Raw genomic sequence first — 22,202 nt, 5'->3', positions numbered from 1 at the left:
CTATCATTTCAGCGCGGCACGCAGACCCACTGCCTTCCCCCGCAGGAACAAGCATCGAAGGCGTTTGGAAGGGAGGGGGATGAGTGCGTGCTTATCAGTGTAAGTGTATGTGTGTGCGTGTCCATAGTTCAGCTGAGACAGTGTCCTTCGCTGTATCAGGCTAAGTAAACAGTCCTCCAGCCGATCCAGGTGTCCTTCATGGGATGGGAAGAATAGTCATCACACAGTCGTTATCAGGGAGTTGTTTTGGTGGGCTCCAGCCTTGGGCCTAGCAGCTGGCGCCGTGGTGTCCAAATGTTGAATATTGTTGATTTCTCCTTTATGCGAGCAGCGAGCAACATGATTGTATGAATAACCATACAATACAAACCAAATCAGCTTGTGTTGTTTTTTGCCACCACGTCTACTTGTTTGTTCATGTGACTAAGCTGTTTCCCGGCACAGGTGAGCACATATCAGACGTACATATTACAGGGGACTGTAAACATTAACCATAACTGACTTTATCCCTCGCTTCTATTGTTTTTGTCCAGGCATATACAAAGGAAACTGCATGAAGTAAAAAAAAAAGTGAAACATAAATAATATAATAATAATAATAATAATAATAATATAATAATAATAATAATAATAAAATAAATTTGTGATGAAAGCTGAAATAAATGGAAGAGAAATTTTGCTCTTTGATGTGCTGTAGGTTAAATCAATATTTGGGGCCATCTGTGTACAGAGAGTACTCTTCCCTCTGAGACAGAGCACTGCTGTCATGCACGTACACCTACTTAAATACACCTAGACAAGTGAGGGAGCCCCACACATTTTGGATTATTGCAGAGATTCTTTCAATTTCACTGTTTAGGTTCATTTGTTTTGCAAGAATAAAAATAAAACAATAAAACGATTTAAGAAGCACTAACCGGGAGATGCAGAATGGCTTTCTGTGGACTCACATTTTTTCTTCTGACTTTATTTTACCTTGTTACTGTCTACAGCAGGCCGACAGGTAAGCGCAGTTATTTAAAACATGCAAGCATTCAGTTATCTTGCATTAGAATTTCCATTACAGGCCACAGTGTACCTGCTTGGCATGTTGATAAGGAATATTTTCTCTTTGGGCAACCTGATGTGTTTTGACTCACTTGTTCCTTGTTATCTGTAATCGGGAATTTTCTCTCTTTCCTTTCTTTCTCAAACTAAAAAAAAAGCTTTCCCTCTTTCTTTAAGTATTGGGTTATTAACTGATCAATTAGAAAGGCTATTCAACTGTTCCCAAAATATAGGTCTTAAAAGAGTAAGACAAAGACATATACTGTATTTGGTAGCACAAACTCAGTATACTATGGAAGTGTGTCTAATGCCTGATCTTAAATGTACATTGCTTCAGCTGTATGTTTGAGCTCCTCCACTCATTCTCTCAGTGTTGGTATAGTTCTTTCCCATCTGTATAGCATTTGAGGAAGTCATGCTAGTTATAGGGCAACAACCTCTTGTCGTGCTATCAGTTTCCACCTTCTTTAATCCCCAGTTCATAACTTAGCTGATGTGAACTCTATATCACTTCAGACAGACTCTAATGCCTGTAAATTGCATAAGCTGTTAAGACAGATAAATGAATGGTTTGCTAAACCGGCTTTACACTAATATTGAGCAAGGACCACTGTTTCATTCTGAAGTAACTGAACATTTCATTCACTGAGGGATTAATGCACTTTTCTCGGCTTGTGTTGTTGTCAGGCGTCCACCTGCGTAACATGGAAGGCTTTATTCAAGCCGTGCAGCAGGTTGAACACTCCAACCCTGGTCTGCCCCCGCTGGCTCTGGTCAGGGCCTTGCGGAGGACTGCAGGCCATGATGACGTGATGACCATCCATTTCTTGGGCGCTTCCAATAATCTCAGCGATGCTGACCTCCTGGAGACGGCCATTCTCAACACCTCATCCTTCAGCTTTTTTGATAAGGCCATCCACCACATTGTGACGGACCATGGAGAAGAACGAGGGGTGGTTCTCACAAGAGATGGAACTACGGTGGCGCTTGTACCCTTATTACTAGGAATTGAATCAGGACTGAACGCCAAGATGGAAGAGGTGGCAGCAGCTGGGATCTTCCCTCTCACCTTCGGCAGGACACTGGGCTTATCATTTCTCAGCCTCCAGGACTTCCCACCATCTCACCGTTTGGGGCCTGACGGGTGCTGGGACAACGTGGAGCACCCCAGGGTGTTCAAACTGTCTCAGCCTGCCACTCTAGCCACCGATGCCATGATCAATGGGGGCATGGATGGCCTTATACTGGGCACAGACCTCAGCAATTTAACTGCATCTGAACAGCCACAGGCCCTCAGTGAGATTCTGAGAGGATACTACAATTTTACTCTGAGTGAGGGGCAGGGCATGGATGCTGTGAGCAGTCAGATTAGCCCAAGGAGGAGGGAGCTCTCTAGATCCATCCTAGAGTCTGTTGATCTTCACAGCCAGGTGATGGAGACACTAGCGTTGGTCTGGAAACTGGAGAAGACAGAATGGATTTCTATGGACACTGGGGTGGGAAAGGCGGTGAAAGATGGATTGGAGACATTTGTCAAGAAGTACTGGGGTGAGCTATGAATGAAGACATTTAATCATTCGTTTGTGCAAGAGTCTAGTGAACCTGGATGTTTTCATCAAACTTTGCAGTTAAAATAATCAGAATTAAATTTTTGTTTATGAGACAAATATTTTTGATAAGGATCTAAAGAGGATAACGTCACACTAGGTTAAACAGTAATCTCACCATGAACTCGTAAAAACCTTGTAAATTCAAACATATTTTTTACTTAACTATCTTTAACTTCAGTTAACATTTGTGTATTTTGGCTGCCGGCCAGTCGAAAAAAACTCAATTTGAAGTGAAAGCCAGCACTGAAATAGTGCAAGGCTTTTACCAACATTATTATGAAACTCATTATGAAGTTTTTAACTGCAATTGCATGTTGTGATCACTATGCCCGTGGAGACTGGATTAAATCCACCGTTAAATAGTTAGGCCTCATAGAGGAAGAGGTATTTCTTTTATAGTATTTTTTTAGTTTTCAGTCATCTTGGTCCTGTGATCCATTGATATTTTATACTTTAAAGGCTCAACTTTAAAATGAATAAAAAGACACAAACCATTCAATTTTTTAGTCATGGAAGCTCAAGTTCATTCTGGAAATGTTAACATTCAACATTTCAGTCCATTTACAAAACAGACTGAAAGAAGTATGTTTCAGTTTTTCCACATTCAGTCAAATGTTATTACAAAGGAATTCGTCCATGCTTGGCTTAGCTGCCTTGCTTCTGGTGTGGGAAATGTAAGTTCTGTAAGTTTGCAAATTATTCAGACTTTTGGCTCTGATAAAATTAAGTGTGTGGACAACAATTTCATGAGATTATTCTAAAGGACTTACTGCACAGTCCTTCCTGGTGCAAACATTATGCCATCCTCTTTCTAAGCAAATTTCACTTTTGAAAATGTCCCACATTTGTCAGAACAGTTCTGGCAGGTCTCTGCTATATTCATTATCTATAAACTGTAATCAGTTTTTCAAACATCACTCCCACGTTTCGGATGTTTCAAAGGTCAAAGCTCCATTTCCAAAAAACTGCACCAACCACAAGCAGTCATCTGGTAAAAACACTGACAGATTTTAGACCTTAAAGAAAGATGTTGTGTGCACTACACTGGGCTTAAACAGTTGGAAAAACAAGCTTGTTTAAGTAATAAGCTCATTGATGCTGGACAAACTGAGTCATTATTTCCGAGCTGTCACAAAGACCTTTTTTTAGACACTAGCCCATATGTTCTGTTGCAGCCTATCAAGGTCTGGAGTGTTATTACTTTCCTAATCCTCACCTTGTCTCCTCCTACCCACAGACTGCCCTCAAATCATCCCTCGCTGTCAGTGGGGGGCAAAGCCCCACCGAGGTACACCTATCCCGCTCTCTCTTCCCCTCCAGTATCTGTACATTCATCATACTTATGAGCCATCATCACCCTGCTTATCCTTCCCAAGCTGTTCTCGTGACATGAGGTCCATGCAGCGTTTCCACCAGGAGGACCGTGGGTGGGCTGACATCGGATACAGGTAACAAAACTTTAAAGGAATCATTGGAAATCTAGGGAAATGTATTTTTACACGTTGTTGCAGTGTTTGTTAGTTGTATACAACAGATGTATACAACTGTCACTGCCTCAAAATATGGATCTGCTGTAGACAGGTGCTGCCTACTCTTTAGCGACCTTTGAAACTAATCACTATAGTTTGCCTTTCCTGTAAAAATGTCAAATTCTGGTCATATTCTGTCAAAAATAATTCTTCTAATTGAACAAATTCTTGTTTTTATACTTTTATTTTTGTAAATTGTAAGATTTACAGGTGCTTGAAGTGGTAGGAAATGAACATGGGAGTGGTGATTCGGAAAAAAAAAAAAAAAACTACAACAGAAAATTCCTAAAATGCCAAAACATTCATTTAAGTAGCCATATTTCATATCTATGTTATTAGCGGGAGAATTTTCAGGAATGCTGTTAAAACGCTGTATTGCTGAAAATTCATCACATATGCTGGAATAAATTCTCAGCATTTCGCTCTATTTGTCTGCAGACTAGGAACCATCCACCTCATCCATTGATCACCTGCTCTCATATTTTTGCACTTTCAGCTTTGTGGTTGGGTCTGACGGCTACGTTTATGAGGGTAGGGGTTGGCATCATCTCGGCACTCACACCAGGGGACACAATGCCATTGGGTATGGCGTGTCAATCATCGGTAACTACACTGCCACCCTGCCATCTCGCTATGCCATGGACCTGCTACGTCATCGACTTGTCCAATGTGCTTTACACGGAGGAGGACTGGTTTCCAATTTCATCATCCATGGCCACAGACAGGTGGTGAACTACACCGCCTGCCCTGGAGACGCCTTCTTTTCAGAAATAAGAACCTGGGAGCATTTCAGCGAATAAGAGGACAGGCAGCATTCTGTCATCAAAGGTTCATCACTACTTTTGGAAATGTCTTATACTCTGGATCATTCTATCTTATTAATGTAGAGGTCACATTTAAAATTTGCATAGTTCAGTGCAGAAAGAAACAATTCTGCTTAGATCCAGCATACAAAGTGGTACCATGATGTACTATACCTATTAATCAGCTGGTCAGTATGTTTATCCACCCAATTATCAATCAAATGAATGTTATTTATCAGTCCTCTGGGTGATATATGGGTGGATAAACAGTCTTAATTATCAGTACTCACGGTGTGGCCAGTACGTGTCCTACTGTTCCTACTCGCAGGCTCAGATGGGAGGTTTCAACAGGCAAATAACATTCAAAACTGATGGCTTGCATTTGTTTTCAGGCCGAGCTTCACATTACGATCCATTCCAAATAATGCTAAATACAAATGTTGCTTTGTACGCAATGCTTCGTATTAACTACTCAAGTACTGCTTGCCGATACCTTAAAACTCGAGAAAAATATATGCTATTCATTTGTAAATGTAGTTACAAATAAAAATTAGTGCACTCAAAAGCAACAGTTCAAGAGAATAAGATTTCTCTTTCTTTCAGGAAAAACCAATAAGGAACAAACACTCGTTACTGAGGATGATGATAAAATACACCTTTGCTACATATTAGTGCTATGAGTACATGTCTGATCATGTTATTGTTAATTGTCTGAAAGTAAAAAAAAATGTCTTCACAAAACAAAATTTTCCATTCTGTTTGAATTTTGCAGGAAGCGGACACACTAAAGAGAGACGAACAAAGAGACGGTCGAATAGTGTTTAATGTGACTGCGTATTAAAAATGTCAGTTTTGTTCTATTGTAACGCAGATACTGAAGCAGTCGCGCCAGAATGTAATACAAAAGAGGATGGTTCTTGAATACAAGGAGGGAGCAAGCCAGTCAGAAACCCAAGGCACAGAGATGGTGGGAGGTCTGATCAGAAACAGTTCATTTCCAGGCCAGGAAGCAGAAAAAAAATAAAAAATAAAAATAAAATAAAATAAAATAAAATAAAATAATAATAACAACAACAACAACAACAACAACAACAACAACAACAACAACAACTCTTAAAAATGTATGTAATAAAATATTGTCAGTATACCAAAATCCCCATGAAGACTAAAAACAATTCTAAAACCCGTAAAAATACAATTTTCTACATTCATAAGAATCCCCTGATGTAATTATGCCACACGTTCATTATGGGTCCACCAGCAGGCCAGGAATTTCTTCTCCAGAGCGGAGTCCATGCCAGCCTCGTCTCAGGCAGACGAGGAGGAACCTCTCATCCTCCTCTTGTCCCTTCACTGGGCCCATCACATCCCATCCCAGCTCGCGTTCTGCACCCGAATCCGTCATGCGATGCCACCACGGCTCCCCTCGTGTCAGTGCCCTGTAAATAAATAGGGGCCAGAACAATGGTCCCGGAAGCTGCCCTGACTTATATGCATGGCGACCCTCACCCAACACGACTGCACCCAATGAACGACAGTGTAGACACTACTCACAAATGCAGGTAGAGGTACACCTCTGCCCTGCTGCCAAAAACACGTGTTGTCTCCTACTGTTGCCGTTCCTTGCTGTCAGGACTGGGTCGCCACGTCACACTGATTAGGTGTCGCACCCCCACGATCAGGCAGCGGGTCCCTCTTTTCACGTGGCCTTCGCACATTCCTCCTCATTTCGGGGGCCTCTCTCCTCATAGTGCTCCACTAGCCTGCTTTTAATTGGTCTTTAAACAGCTGATAGGCCACCTCTGGACACACCCATGCCTCAGCAGGTGATCCCTATCAACTAATATATCCCATGCTCTGCCACGCCACAGTGGATTAAAACCATGTCAAATAAAACACTAAAAACCATGCAATAGAAACAGAATAAAACCATGCAAGTAAAAATTACACTCATAAATAAACACTAAAAATCAGAATAAAATCAATATAGAAGATAAATACAAATTTCCACTGTGTGACACTATTATAGCTGTAACGGTCAGGATGTGCTGTGTGGCAGGACCCAAGTGCAGGACCCAAAAGAAGGAAGATTACCCGAAAGTGCAGCTTAGTTTTCTGTGGGAAACACAGAAAACAAAAGACGAAGTATAGTGACTAGAACTGACAAACCAGGGACTCGGGGAACTGGAAAACAAGAAACCAAAAAACTAGGTGCTACAGAGACTGGGAAGACAGGCAAAATGAGGCTACAACACGACACAGAGCAAGAAAAACACAGGGCTTAAATACACACTGGAGTACTCAGAGACTGGGGGACAGGAGGGTAACACAGCTGGGAGAAATCAGACTTAACAAGACAAGGGAAGCAAAACCAGAAACACTGACATGAGACATGGACTTTTAAAGTAAAACAGGAAGCACACGACAGGCACAGAGACAAACTGGACAGAACAGAGGGAGCTTAAAATACAAAAAACCAAAACACTGGTAGTAATAAACCAAGATGAAACCAAAGATTGATCATAATAATAATAATGAAACAAACCAAAGCACTGGGTCACTGACCCAGGACAGTGACAGTAACACTCGTGGGTGTCTCTTTTTCTTTTTTGATTCAGAATGACTAGTTTATGGCCCAAAACTGTAGATTTGTGCTGCATGTTTAACATTTTTAATGAATGCTATTCCATTAAGAGGTCATAGACCTCAGTCAAAATGTCATTGGTAAATTAATTTCTGTATTTATTGAAATTACGTTAATGAAATCGATGTCTATTGTGTGTTTCTTTGGAAAAAGAAAGAAAGAAAAGAAAACACAGGTGTAAAAATCTATGCAACTTGATTTCAACAGGTCACTCACTTTTGCTGGGACCAACAGAATCCCATGAGCATGTTTTCTCATGCTTCTGCACTTTAAACTGACCCATTTCTCCTCATGCTGACGATAAATAACCTGATCTGACAGATTGTTTACTGTGTAAAGTCCATCATATGAACGCTGCAAAAAGCTTTCCAGAGGAAAACACTAAAGTAGCTATGGCTTCACAGTGCAGCTGTTGAGACAGTGAACCCAGAGAGACATCAGCGCCAACAGCTCGCCAGTCTGTGTGACAGGAGAAAGCTTTTGATAAAGATTATGCAACAAAACAGTCTCATCAGCCACACCTGGGCCTGATTACTGCAAGACCTGTTCAATGAAAAAATCATGGAAATAGAAGCTGTCTGACTATGTAAAGTAGGCGAAAGGATCTGAAAGAGCAACACATCATGCCACAATCTAGAGAAACTCAAACCAGATGAGAAACAAAGTTGTAACCAGTCTGGAAAGAGTTACAAAGTTATTTCTAGGTCATCGGGACTCCAGCAAACCACAGTGAGAGCTATTATCCACAAATAGAAAAACCTTACAGCAGAGATGAATCATTAGTTATTATTAAGCTCTGCCTGTCTTCAACAGCATGCCTTTTGTCCCGTCTTCCTCTCCTCACCCCCAGCCAGTCGTGGCAGACGTCTGCCCCTCCCTGAAGCTGGTTCTGCCGGAGGTTTCTTCCTATTAAAAGGGAGTTTCTACTTCCTACGGTTGCCAAGTGTTTGTTTAAAGGGGGCCATTTCATTGTTGGGATCTTGGAGTGACTGTTTTTGTGATTTGGTGCTATATAAATAAAATATAAAATTTAATCAAATTAATATCTGTTTAATATTAACATTTGTTTGATTAGTGGAAATGCGTCTCGCCCTAAGACAGCTGGGATAGGCTCCAGCTTCCATCCGTGACCCTGACAAGGATAAGTGGAAGAGAATGAACGGATGGATGGATAGTGAAAATGTGTAAACAAAATTTAGGAATGGACTGTATGTGGTGTCAAATTCAAAGACAGACTTGGAGTCCTAGTGTGACTCATTGAACCATTAAGAATTTATCAAAGAGTATCAGCAGCCCTGAAACACGTCAGCTGTTGTTTAAACATGTTTCTGTTTCATTCTTTCGTGGTTACTCTGTAGAAGACATCAGCACCATCTACAGGTTTAAGCCAATTAGTGCATCTGAGAAAACCATAAAACAACGAATTATGTACAGTATTAAAAAAAATAACTAAACATAATTATGTGTATAGATTGGATTAATCCGGGGCGTTGTTCAGGGGCTTTTACAGGTTATTGGATATGTTCAGTTAAGTGTTTTTTGTTTGGAGCACTTCTTATCGTCATTTTACATTCATCCCATTTAATTCTGAGACACTGAAAACATCTCTGTCCTGTCGCAAGGACCTTGGTGGATTTTATAGCCAATATCTGCTTTCCTTACTGGTGCAGTAGTTTTACTGGAACTTGTACATGCAGCACACTTCTATATTTCTGTCTGCAGGAGGGATAGCAGCAGCACATAAACACGACACAAATGAGGGTGTTGGCAGAGCTCATTATGCTGTATCACTAATTAAGAGTTGTGTAACAGTAATAAAAGGTTTTTAATTGCAGTGGTGCTAAGGTGGCATCTGGGTTGTGATCATTTATTTGACACAGAAGCTGCTCCACTGCTATTAGAGTGAGAGGTGTAATTAAATCCTGTAGTTTTGCCAGTCTGTGTCAAAGTTCTGTTTCTGTGTGCTGTAGAGGAGAAAACCAAAGTCCATCCACACATAGACCTTGGACTTCTGTGCTCACATGGGCAGACAACGTTCTCTGTTTGGGGGCTGGGAGTTTCTAAATAAGTAAGAGTTTTAATACTGAACTTCCTTCACCAGCCAAACAAACAAATATTACTAATATTAGTATTAGTATACCTCAAACTACTTATACTAGGAAAAAAACTGAACAAAACAAATTATAAAAACTAAACAAAAAATACCACATGTATCAAATATGCTAAGTAACCTTGAGGTGTAATGATTACATTTACATAAGATAAATCTAGCTTTAAATAAATGTGCACATAATATCACACATTAATGAATTACAGGTAAGAGTACAGCCAAAGCCGCAGTAATACATTTGATCGGTACAGCTAGCACAGTGTATTCCCTTGCAAAAACACAGTTTAACCAGAGGGTGGCGCTGCACAGCCAGAGATCATATTAGTGAGTTTTATATCGCTAACCCTTCTCTTTGAGCTCAGGGAGACATGAAAGCTGAGGTTTTGGACCCGGGCTTTGAGTTTTTGGAAGTTTATGAATCATTTTGTTTTGAGTGAGTCATATAGCACTTTATAATAATGTCACACTATTAAGCATTAGTAAGTTATTAATAAGCAGTTAATTGAGCATTTATAAAGTTTTATAAGCTTTTTGTGAGTGTGTTGATAAAGGTTTCATTAATAGTCATTTCATATTGTAATTCATGGTTAATTCAGGCAGTTACAAGTGAATTAAGTATTTTGCGTGAGCTCATGTCAAATGAGGACTATTTATGCTTTATAAAGCATTTATTAACAAAAATAAAAGTAGCTCGAGACTCCAGCAGGTCTCAGATATCTTTATAACAGAAAAAGATTGTTTGGCTAGCTGACAATATGGATAAGATGACTTCTTTTAGATTTCAGAAATGCATTAGAACTACACACTCTGTTAGTCGTATTTACTTTTATAGGAATATTTTTGTATTTTGTTTAGATTCATTTTCCTTCTTCTTTATAAATATGCTCTGAGATGTCAGATAGTCAAGATGGCGCCTGTGTGTGTGGCTCGCCATCAGCTGTTACCTGTTTTTGTTTTTTGTTTTTTATGTTTGTAGTTCAGTAAAAGCAAGTGAAAACTGCAGGCTTTTGTTATTTGACCCGTTTAAATTCATTTTAATATCCCAGACAGGATTAAGGTAGAGTTTTTTTAATATATATTTTATAATTTATGTGGCTATAATACATGTGTAATATTCATTTCACCCGTTTAGTAATAAAAATCAATTGAAAAACATATTTAACACAACTTTATGTGGTTTAAAAAAAAGTAATAACAAAGCCAATATAACATAACGCGATAGTTAAAATCCTCATAGATCAGCGGTCCCCAACCTTTTCTGCACCACGGACCGGTTTAATGTCAGACAATATTTTCACGGACCGGCCTTTAAGGTGTCGCGGATAAATACAACAAAATAAAATGACACGGCCAAGACAAAAACTGTAGTATTTTGTAAATATATTAATAAAGGCAAATTCACTGTGTAATTGTGTAACTTTATTAGCAGCGTCCTCCTGAAATGCGCCAACAACATTGAGAGTAACATCCTCCTCTCTGCCCCTTTATGCTCTCTGGTCGCTATGGTAACGTGTAGATATTTCTTTCAAAATAAGACGCACAACTACAACCCGGGAAAAGACCCAGGGAAACCGAGTTAATGATAAAAACCCTGAACCATTTCACACCCGAGCCTCAACTCTCGTGGCCCGGTACCAAACGACTCGTGGCCCGGGGGTTGGGGACCGCTGTCATAGATCATTCCCCATTTTTTCAATACAAACAATGGCAGTAAGAGCCAGTTTTAATAACCTAAAAATGTCTCATTTTGACCTTTGAATCAATCTATTGACCTTCAACGAGAGGTCAAAGGTCAAATGTAGTATATTTAAAATTTTACACAGTACTTTCTATATGATAATAGACATGACACTTGTAAGAATCATTTCTAAGTTGTAGTTTTTTTGTGTTATTTTTCAACCAATAAATCATGAAGTTGACTTTTAAGACTTTGGTGGCTTTAAGACAAATTTGAACAAATTGATAACATGACCTCAATCTGCACTCTGACAAAGCTGAATCAGAATTCATTCAAAACGTTTTCCACTGTTGTGTGTAGAAACAGAATGATGCACATGCGATTGCTACCAAAAACATAACCTCCATGGTGGAGATAACTATGACAGAAACATGACATTCTAAAAGGATTTGTCACAATCTTGCATACCTGAAAATAAACCCAGGCCAAAATCACTCAAACTACTGTCCACTTTGTGCCTGTGTGTGTGTGTGTAAACAGAGGTGCATCTCCAGGCTCCACTGAGCTACACGGCGCTCTCTTTTGGCCTCGGTGCTTTTAATTAACTAGAAAATCTCAAAAAATCTCAAAAATGAAATGAAATGAAAACATTTGTAAACACATGCTGATCACTGTGGCAATATTGCTAATAGTGTTTTTGCAAGCATTAGTTTTGAAATACAAGGAACTGCCCAGGATTTAAACCATGTTTCAGAAGCATCGTAAAAGTTCAAAGGGTCGTCGTCCATCACTTCCTGTTTCTTGCACAATTTAACACCGAGGGTGTTTTGACCACATGTTAGGACCAGTGGGAGGCTTGCAGAGACGTTATTTACTGCCCTATTTCTAAAACATACTAATGTAAATTTTGAAATATCTTTGCATGCCATGCATAACCAAATGGTAAAGATCTCTTCTTAAGTATGAACAACATCATGTTAATTTTAAGTACTTACTTTAAACAGTTCGGTCCATAATTTGCTGGACAAAAACAGATTTTGTGGTTTTGCCTCTGTATACAACCCCACTGAAATTCAGATTAGTATGTGACTGAAGTGCAGGCTGTCAGCGTTGATTCAAAGAGTTGAACAAAAATGATGATTCATGACTTTAGACAAAGTTGTCTGTATTTTTTGTTTTCGGTTTCAATAAAAACAAAATTACCACAACAGTCGGGTACGTGTGGTGTGAAGAAATCTTCTGAACACAATTGAGTAAAATCAAATTAAATGAATTATTTTACCATTTGAACAGATGCCAGAGTTTACTTCCCCAAACAGGCTGAAATGTTGATTCACTCTGACTCATGTGGGATCAATTGTACAAGAGGAAAAACTTGATAACTTGGCTTCAGTTAAAACAAATGTGTAACCTTTGCAGTTATGCAATGCCACATAGGAGAGGGGGAAGCACTGCTGACCTTTGTATATTGAGTGTGCCATGTTTAAGGTGGATAAGTCATGCTACCCTGAATCCAGTGCAGAGTTATCATAGTTTTGTATCTTTTAGGTTTTTATCTTCATTTAATTTAGAATTTTTTTGCTTTTGGTTCAGTTTCGTTTCAGTTCGTTTCCTGGTCGGGTTTTTTCTGGTTTCAGTTTAGTTTTTATTGTTTCAATGTGTTTATCTTTAGTTTTTATTAGCTCAGTGTTAGTCTCCACAGTCTCAATAGACACACAAGTTTTAATAAAATTATACCAAACTAACAAATATTACAACTAAGGATATTTCCTCTCTATGTTTTTTTATTTTAGTTGTATTTAATTATAGGTTTCCAAAGGTATTGAAGTAAAGCCTAGTTTTTATTTTTAAGTTAATCGAAATGTTTTTTTGCACATCTAGTTTTAGTTTGGTTTTAGTTAACTGTTAAAACCTTGATCAAGTACAACAAAGAAAATTACAACTGTTGCTATACTACTCACCTCTAAGTTAAGTGCACTTTAAAAGCCTTAGTTTAGATAAGTTAAAGCTCCAACCACGCTCGTAGTATCAAACATTACTGCTTGACTGACAAACTGAGATCAGTAAAATTCTTTGTACTACTTTAACTTATTCAGACTTTATCCTCTTTTCCATGTAGTAGGATGTGTTTATCAGACCCTGTCTTTGGACGATACACCTTACTTTAGCAAATCTTAAAACGAATAAACTCAAAAGAATCCCCTATCAATATTTCTTTCTTCTTCAATTTTTTTTAATTATTACAAAGTTAAGAGTACATATACACAACATTATACTATATTAAGAGCTCAGCTTTTGTTGCACACAGCACTGCTTTTATTAATATTTGAACAATAACTCTGAATATCTAACCAGGAATGATTAATCAGCGGGAGTCTCATACTTGGTGTCCCGTTAATACAAAAACACTGGAAAACACACCACATGTCCACAAGAATTAAAGTCTAAACACAGCTTAACTGAAATAATAATAATGATCACTAATATAACAATAGTGACTCTGACTTTGGATAAGCTATAAAGAAGATGGATGGAAGCATTAACAGTGCTGTGATTTTTCCTGTACAACTATATTCCTCAGTATGTGGAAAGAAACAAAACAAAAAACAAATAGCTCGATATCACTAAGTACACCTGAAAAATAAGCATCAGTTAAATCAAATGCACTGACTGAGGATGTATTTTGCATTTACAATTTAAATTATTAAAGTATTGTTGTAACCAGTACTGTTTTTTGTACTTTCCTTCACATAAATAAAGTCATTTCACTACACTGCTGAGACTCAACACACCCTACCACAATGCCTGTGGTATATAATACACCTCCAACACTGTACACAGCTTTGCATGAAATATTAAACGCTGTCTTGGGAGCAACACAGTCAAAGATTTAGATCCCAGTTCCTGTTCCTCTTCGTTGAGAAGGTTAAAGTCTCGAGTGGGGCAGAATCAGCGGTAGGTGCAGTGTTGCTCCTGGTGCTGCCGCAGGTCCACTTTATGCTGGAAGCTGTAAAGGCATTGTGGGCAGCGGTAGGGCCTGTCATCCCTGTGCTTTCGGCTGTGGGTGATGAGGTTGGAGCTCTGGCTGAATGCTTTGCCACATATCTGACACACGTGGGGCTTCTCCCCTGGCAGACAAACAGAGAGAATTGAACGCTGTTATTGTTTGCTTTCAGAATCCAGATATGACACAAAAACTAACCAATCAGGTTTAGAATCTAAGGTTAAAAGATTTATCAAAGGGAACTGTTATGTTTTCCTTTCTTTCATATTTGTTGCTTTTACAAAGGTGGATAATAATGAGCTTAGTGTGCTCTATAATAATCCCTGTGGGCAAAGAGCTCAGATTTTTTTTGGTCTTCGATGTGTATGACATCAAACAGAGAGGATATCGTCATCTAAGATGAACACTTTTGAACACAGAAAGCCCCACCCACCATCTGAGGGGCAGCCAATCACAAGAAAGCTGGCTAAAATGGTGCTAAAACTGCTTGTTTCAGACAGTGGATAAACGAAAGGGTGGCAACAAAGTCCAGGAATATATATATGTAATATAAGCTTTATTATTAAAAAAAGTCAACGCTACTCTAGTAGAGCCTGAGAATAAAAAGACATATAAAGGAATTACATATGTACTAACTCTGTGTAGTGGATCTGAAGGTCATTAATAACGTAAAACGTTGTACTTTTACGTGTGCTGGAAACATCATCAGGAAGTAGTCTGAGCCTTTTTACAGTCTGACTTTTATGCCAATTTTAATGAGCCAGATTTCATATTAGGCAAACTGACTAACTTAAAGGATACTAATATACACACGTATGTTAGTAGTGCTCATTTTAGCAGAAAACACCAGACTGGTTTACTGAGAGCAGGAGTGCACCAACTCACCGGTGTGGATGAAGGTGTGTTTCTTCATGTCAGACTTCTGGTGGAAGCGTTTGCCGCAGTACTGGCAGGGATAGGGCCGGGTGTCTGAATGAATGAGCAGGTGAGTGGAGAGGGTGGAGGAGCGCTTGAACACTTTTGCACACACCGTACAGCTGAATGTCCGCTCCTGAAAACAGCAGACAGTCATGGATCTGACAAAGCTCTATCCCAATAAATGGTTGATTTTACATCCAAAGATGTAACAGAATAATGCATTTAAAGGCAAAGTGATGCTGACCTTCCCCCTGCAAGGTGCCTGCTCATTACCAGCCCTGCCGGACTTGATGTGTGCCACTGACATACGGGCTCTGCCTCTGTGACTCTTACATATGTGAGTTTTCAGACTTGACAGACATGAAAATATCTGCAAAGACAAGTTGCAACAATTTAACATATCAATGAGGAATTTTTAAGTTATGGCTCATTAGAGGTTAGACTTTTCAAACAATCAAAGGAAGCTAAGGAGCACTGATGTATTCATTAGTTAATATTGTGTTTCTTCAGTCTATAAACTTTTACATGACTGAAATTGTTGAGCCTAGTTCATGGTTCATGGGTCTCTTGGAGGACATTCGGAGGATTTTTATGAATATATGGAAGGTTACCCATCAAAAAAATTGCATCACCTTCAGAATAACTGAAAAAAGGCATTTCTAAAATGAAACGTAATAAATAAATAACTGTATTGTGCATTTTAATATTTTATTTGTTGTAAAAATGACTCCAATAAACACAATCTACGATATATGTCTTGCGGCCCTATGCTGATGCTGATTGATTGATGATATATGTCTTTTTAGTCTTTGTCTTCTGGTGGATGTTTGTTAATCTGTCTTAAGTAAAGATATCTTTATAGATATATAATAATATTATTATTACACAATAATAATAAAATATAATAATATAACAACAACAGCAATAATAATAATAATATACTAATACCCAGTACATAATAAAAAACTAAAATGCAATAAAATCCAAAGAAATAGTACTTCTGTAAAAATCATAGAAAATAAATCTAAAAATAAAAAGTCAAAATGAAATAAAAACAGGAACTTCATAAAAAAAATTGTTGTAACCTTTCCACATAGTAGGCACTCCTGCCTCGGAGCGCAGATCTTAGAGCAGCTGCTGCTCCTGGTCTCTCTCAGGATCTGATGGTGCTCCAACTCTCTCAGTTCGGACAGTTTGTCTGGATATCCAGACCTCACCTGAAGACTCGACAATACTTCTGGTTTGGGAGGCTGAGAAACAACTTTCTCCACTTGGCTAAAAATATTTGCGTTGACAGGACTGCAGGCCTCAGCAGAACTGTGGTCTGAAAAGAAAAGCAGACAGACGGTTTTTGAAAAATATGAAAAATATGTTTTTTTTCTTTAATTAACACGGGAAAAAAAGTTGGGTCCTTGTTCTTTTATCGGACCAAACAGAGCTGCTGCTGATCACATTTAAAAGTGTAAAGTTTAGTCTTAGGAGAGCTAAAACAAACAAAAGACGTTGTCACCCACCGTATGATTGAGGACTGAATGGGTGACGGCTCCCATTTTCATTACAGAACTTTAAGTCCTGCTGTAATAACACAGCGGCGATTGCATTATCACCGTTTGTCTTCGGTTTGGTGTACTCCAGGGATGCGTCCCAGGCTCCCGCTCTTTTTTCCAGTTCACTGAACATTACTGCAGTGGCTCCAGGGCTGGGGCTTCTTGCCACGTGACGAAGGTGGTGCAGCCCACCGCGCTTCACCAGGAAAGAACGAGGCATTGCTCCGGGGTCTTTTGCTCCTGCTGTAATCCTGTTTTTAAGGTACCTAGAAAATGAAAATAAAGTTAATTCAAATGCAATATATGTAAACAGCCTGTTGTAAAAGATGTAAGAAATAAAGCAACTAAAGTAAGTTTTTTATGCACACAGTAAAATTTTACACTAAAGACATAAAACAAGGTGAATGACCAACAGGTCACACATTGTGTCTATAATACCCAAAAGAGGGCAGTAGAACTGTACTTTCTATATAGTTTCCTGCTTGAAAGTCAAATACATATACAGAGTTAGACTGTTCAGCAGATACTGTTTTTCTGATAAGTAAATCAGAAAAAACAACCCAAAATGTGTATTTATTGATTAATGTAACAATTATTGATGAGGCTGCTTCTCACCCTTTTATGTTCTGTAAATGTAAATAATTTTAAACATTAAAGTTACATTAAATGCATATTTGGGGTGCAATACTTATTGCACAGATACACCTGAGGGTGTGGATGTGGATAAACTGAGACAAGCTTTAGGAACAACTACGAGGCACAAATGCACAAAATGAAACTAACACAGACTGAGCATGAAGCCAGCGCGCAGCGAGTTCTTTATAAATTCAAATTTCTTAAAATTTCATCAGAACAAATAAAATTCCTGTGACCTCATTGGTGATGTTTGGAAGTGAGACATTTTAAAGTGAAGTCATCCTGATTTTTAGCCTGTGTTTATCTGTAAATACCAATCTGGAATCTTGAGTTGCACTCTGTGTGCCTATAAGGGTGCATCTGTGGTTTAGCTTTCCTCTCACTGGGCTGCTGACGATTTATCTGAAACTGTTATTTAGCAGAAACGTGAGCCAGGACCAGAGTGCACACGTCTGGGAGAAACACAATTTCCTCCTTCAGTTTAGCGAAGAAAGCTCAGCTCGCTGTCAGCCACTGAAAAACTCAGCTGATATTGTTTTGTTGCTGTGATTATTTTGCTATAAAATGCTAAAAACCCCCAAAACAAAACAAAAAACTTCCACTATTATCAAGTGTGCCTAAACTTTTAACTTTAATTTGTCTCCAACTTCATTTAGAATGGCAACCTTTGGTGCCCTTTAATTGATTTAACTACTTTATTGAACTTCTTAGTTTTGCCAGCTTGTTTAAGGTTTACTCTTGTGCACACAGGACAAAGTTTTTCCATCACAGATGACAGCGAGGATCTCTGCTTCCTGAAGAAAAACAAGTTAAACTCCTCACACCTTTTGTTTTGTTTCATTAGTTAACACTGAAGGCTAGAAATAGTATTATTTTTTATTGACATCATCATCTTTTCTCCAAATGTGGTTTCAGACATTCGGAGTCATATCAGAGCTGTGAAAATGTCACTTAACAGCACCACAAATCATGACTCAGTGCACAAATGTGCATGCTGTGCAGAAACTGAGGTATCACACCACGAATAAAAAACAAACAAACAAAAAACGCTGCAGCTTTAAAATCGTTTTTTTCAAATGAAGCAAAAATATGGTTTAACTGATAGGACTTGCACATGGGTGACAAGTTAAATAAAGTAGCAGTGAGCGGACGGCTGAAGGCTCTGTTCAAGGTGCAAATCAATGCAAAGCATTTGGAGCGATCGTCTTTATCCTAATGTGGTCTGTTCTAGTACGACGAACCCTCCATCCAGAGAGACGCCGCTGATTCAAAGCATGATGAGCATAAAAATGTCACACGCTATGTGCTCACTGGATATCAAAGCAGCTGAAGAGCCCTTGCAGAGCTTGGATCGACATCTGAGACAGCACCACCACCATCAACATATGAAGAATACCAAATATCTATTATATAATGGGTAAATGAGTAAAAGGATGGATGATAAATATCTCCAGAAGAGTACAAGTGATTTACAGAACAAATACCAGGATGCACAGGCTCTTATCTGGTGGCCAAACACCTCACTGAGAGTCTTTGTTCTGGTTTTTCTTCGAACCTGTCACCTGTCTGTAGTACCAGGAGCTGTAGGTGAATTCTTAAAATGAAAGAAGCTTCCCAGATACTCAAGCCCAAGTTTGTAAGCTTGTTTACAGTGATGAAAGAAGCACTCAGATCTGTTACTTGGGTAAAGGTAGCAATAAGAAGAACAATAAAAAAAAAAGTAAATATCCTGTATTAAAAGTAGTAAAATGCAAAAACGTACTTAAAAATAACTTGTTCTATAGAAAAACGGCCCCATGTCCTGACTTATTTTAAATAAAAGTGCTGCGGAGATTCATAAATGTTATTTTATTGCAACCGAAGTAAGGCTATTTTTATTTTAACAGCATATTCTGCATTTAGGTAGTTTCCTAACTGGGTTCCCAATCTGGGGCAGGAGGGCCCCTCCTAAATGTTGCATGATAAATATGTGTAGATCATTATACAGGAAAAAACAAAAATAAACTTCTGGCACACAAGTTTGCAATAAATTTTGAGCCTTCAATTATGTTTTCTGTGCAAAATATGGAATGAATTTAACGTGTTTGCGCCTCGAATAGAGAAACGTGACAACTCTGCGAAAACGTCTGCAGCGCTTTGGTGTTTTTCATGTTTTTTTCATATATACAATCTTACTCTTTAAGAAAACAGCATCAGACAAAAACAATGGGGTAGTAAATTTTTTCAGTCTGAACTTTAGTAATGCATAGAAATAAACTAGGTGCAAATCCTCAAGTACAGGTAACAGAAATCTGTTTAGTAAATGTAATTTCACCGCTTTATTGATATTTAGCTACTGAAAGTTATTTCCTTATGTAGTTATTACAGACAAAGTAAACTGATTTAAATTTCTGGAAATCAGATAAGATCAGGTCTGCGCTGCTGACTTGCTGATGATTTGTTTTGCTCAGGGTAGATTTATGGATGAAGGAGAACTAACTCTTTGCCTTTGATTTAACATCAAGTGAGCTTACAAAGCTTTCAGAGGCCTGATGTTGACATATATGTGCACTGACTTAAAAGTTTAGTCATTCACCTCAAATTTTCTTTATTAGATGAGAGATTAACAAAAACACCGCTACATATTGCAGTAAAACAACTGCTGCAGTGCATTTTTAGACAAAGAAATGACGTGTTCAGACAGGTGTGGACCGCTGCCCATGTTAATGTGTTTTGTGAAGTGTCTGACAAAATTTAGATCTGACATACATGTCGACATGCTGCAGCCACTTTCGGTATGAATGGGCAGCTAGATGAAGGAAGAAAGCGGTTTATTTCTACATCTTTGCACCAGAAAATCTGGCCTGACATACAAAAAGCTTTGCATGCCACCAGCTTAACTCTGCCCTGACTAAGATCCTTTCTTTTAAGGATGATAAAATGACAAGAAGGTACTTCTAGATGAAACTTTTCCACATTTTTTGAGTCTGCTGCATAAAACAAAACATGGCCTCTTAAAGTAAGTCATAATCTGAATTAGTCAGGTAACGCTTGCAGTAATCCACCTCATTTCTTTTCTATATATTATTTTAAAATCTAACTTAACCTGAGTTGGAATGAGAAAAAAAAAGTCTACAAAAAAAGAGAAAAGAAATAAAAGTGTAAATACTCACCAAAGTTCTCCTCCCAGCACTTCTGAGCTTCATACGCACTTTGCATAAAATAATACGGGAACCCCTGAAATGGAGTTAAAACGGTCACATGTGCGATCAGTCTGCCGCCGAGGTGGACTGTGAGACGCTGCTGACATCTGAAGGTCGCTCTAATGCGAGCACAAGAGGATGAGGAAGTATTTTAGATTTGACACTCCAACCACACAGCTTCCTCAGACAAAACACACACAAACACTCGCAGCAGCAGCAGCAGCAGCAGCGCAAAATCAGTCCAGTTTTACTTTAAAAAAAATGTGCAGATACATGACACGTCGCACAAAAACACACCGGCATAAATCAGAGAGGAAGTGGATGGACTGTGCTGAAAGTTCTTAGGAAAGTTTTGACACTCTTGTGTTGACACAGTGTTGTTACCAAACACACCAGTGAGGTGAAACTTATAAAGAAGCTCGGCTGATGCAACGGCAGATTCCTTTCCATAGAATTTAATGAAATCATTAAGCTAAAACATCAGTGACAAATAAACACAAGAGGGACAAGTGTGAATACATTTCTGTGGAAGGTTTTGAGAAATACTTTCATAAACAAATGAAATATTACCGCCTACGTTTCACTAAAGCAGACCTCGGAGCGACTCTCCTGGTTAGAACTGTCGCCTCACAGCACGGAGGACCTGGATTTGAAATTAGTGACCGAGGCTTTAACGTGTGAAACCAGCATGTTCTCCTTGTGCCTGTGTGGGTACTCTGGTTTCCTTTGACAGTGGCCGCAGGTGTGAATATCCAGGGTGCACCCCACCTCTCGGCCCATCACAGCTGAAACAGGCCGCTGTGCCCCTGTGACCTGGATAAATGGATGCGTGCTCTACATATTTAACTGTTTCCATGTCGTATAACAGGAAGCAGTTTTGACCAAATATTTTTAAACACAGTTGGCGCATTTCCTTTGGATACTAAGTCTATTTTATTTAATTAGCACAAAATCACAATAACAGTTTCCTCAGTGCGCTTAATATTTTAAGACCCTGCAATAATACAGAGAAACACAAGCACTTGGCAACAGTGAGAAGGACAAACTCCTTTTATACTGGAAGTAACCTCCAATATAAAGGGAGGGGGCGGTCATCTGCTGCGACCGTGGGGGTGATGGGAGGGAGACAGGACAAAAGGCACGCTGTTGAAGAGAGGCAGAGATTTATAATAACTAATGGCTCATCTTTGCTGCAAGTTTTTTTCCCACGTTGGTAGAGCAGGTCACCTATTGATCTGAAGGTTAGTGGTTCGATCCCTGGTTCCTCCAGTCTGCATGTTGTGAGTGTAAATGTGTATGAATGTAGTTAGGAAGCACTTGGTTAAGAGAAAGTGTCTGGTTGGGTGAATGTGGCATGTTGTATAGAGCACTTTGAGTAATCTGGGAGAGTTGAAAAATGTTATATAAGAATCAGTCCATTCACTGTCTGAACAGAGTTTCGTCATGTTACTTTTGCACTGTTATGCACTTGTTGTTTTTACATGGCTTAATTAA

General features: G+C 38.8%; 2 protein-coding genes across 2 annotated transcripts; one reads left to right on the top strand and one right to left on the bottom strand.

The window, feature by feature from the left end:
* Positions 1–760: 760 nt before the first annotated feature.
* Positions 761–12,549, top strand: LOC147328074 (N-acetylmuramoyl-L-alanine amidase-like). Its single transcript, XM_086296205.1, has 4 exons — positions 761–1,003; positions 1,735–2,595; positions 3,895–4,105; positions 4,683–12,549. The coding sequence occupies exons 1-4, from the start codon at positions 931–933 to the stop codon at positions 4,984–4,986; spliced, it is 1,449 nt and encodes a 482-aa protein (XP_086152331.1). The 5' UTR covers positions 761–930; the 3' UTR covers positions 4,987–12,549.
* Positions 12,550–13,681: 1,132 nt separating this feature from the next.
* Positions 13,682–20,790, bottom strand: LOC147328073 (uncharacterized). The gene is made up of 6 exons (XM_086297632.1): positions 20,679–20,790; positions 16,858–17,156; positions 16,429–16,667; positions 15,588–15,713; positions 15,311–15,476; positions 13,682–14,549 (listed from the first exon to the last, which is right to left on the bottom strand). Exons 2-6 carry the CDS (start codon positions 17,108–17,110, stop codon positions 14,371–14,373), a joined length of 963 nt encoding a protein of 320 aa, XP_086153758.1. The 5' UTR covers positions 17,111–17,156; positions 20,679–20,790; the 3' UTR covers positions 13,682–14,370.
* Between the last annotated feature and the right edge of the window lie 1,412 nt (positions 20,791–22,202).

The sequence above is a fragment of the Aulonocara sp. 'chitande type north' Nkhata Bay genome, linkage group LG6 (assembly GCF_057382095.1).
Source record: "Aulonocara sp. 'chitande type north' Nkhata Bay isolate Kocher_YH1m ecotype deep benthic linkage group LG6, A_spYH_male_GT1.1, whole genome shotgun sequence".
Taxonomy (NCBI): Eukaryota; Metazoa; Chordata; class Actinopteri; order Cichliformes; family Cichlidae; genus Aulonocara; species Aulonocara sp. 'chitande type north' Nkhata Bay.
Note: the sequence above shows the minus strand (reverse complement) of the source record. Positions and strands in the feature narration are given on the sequence as shown.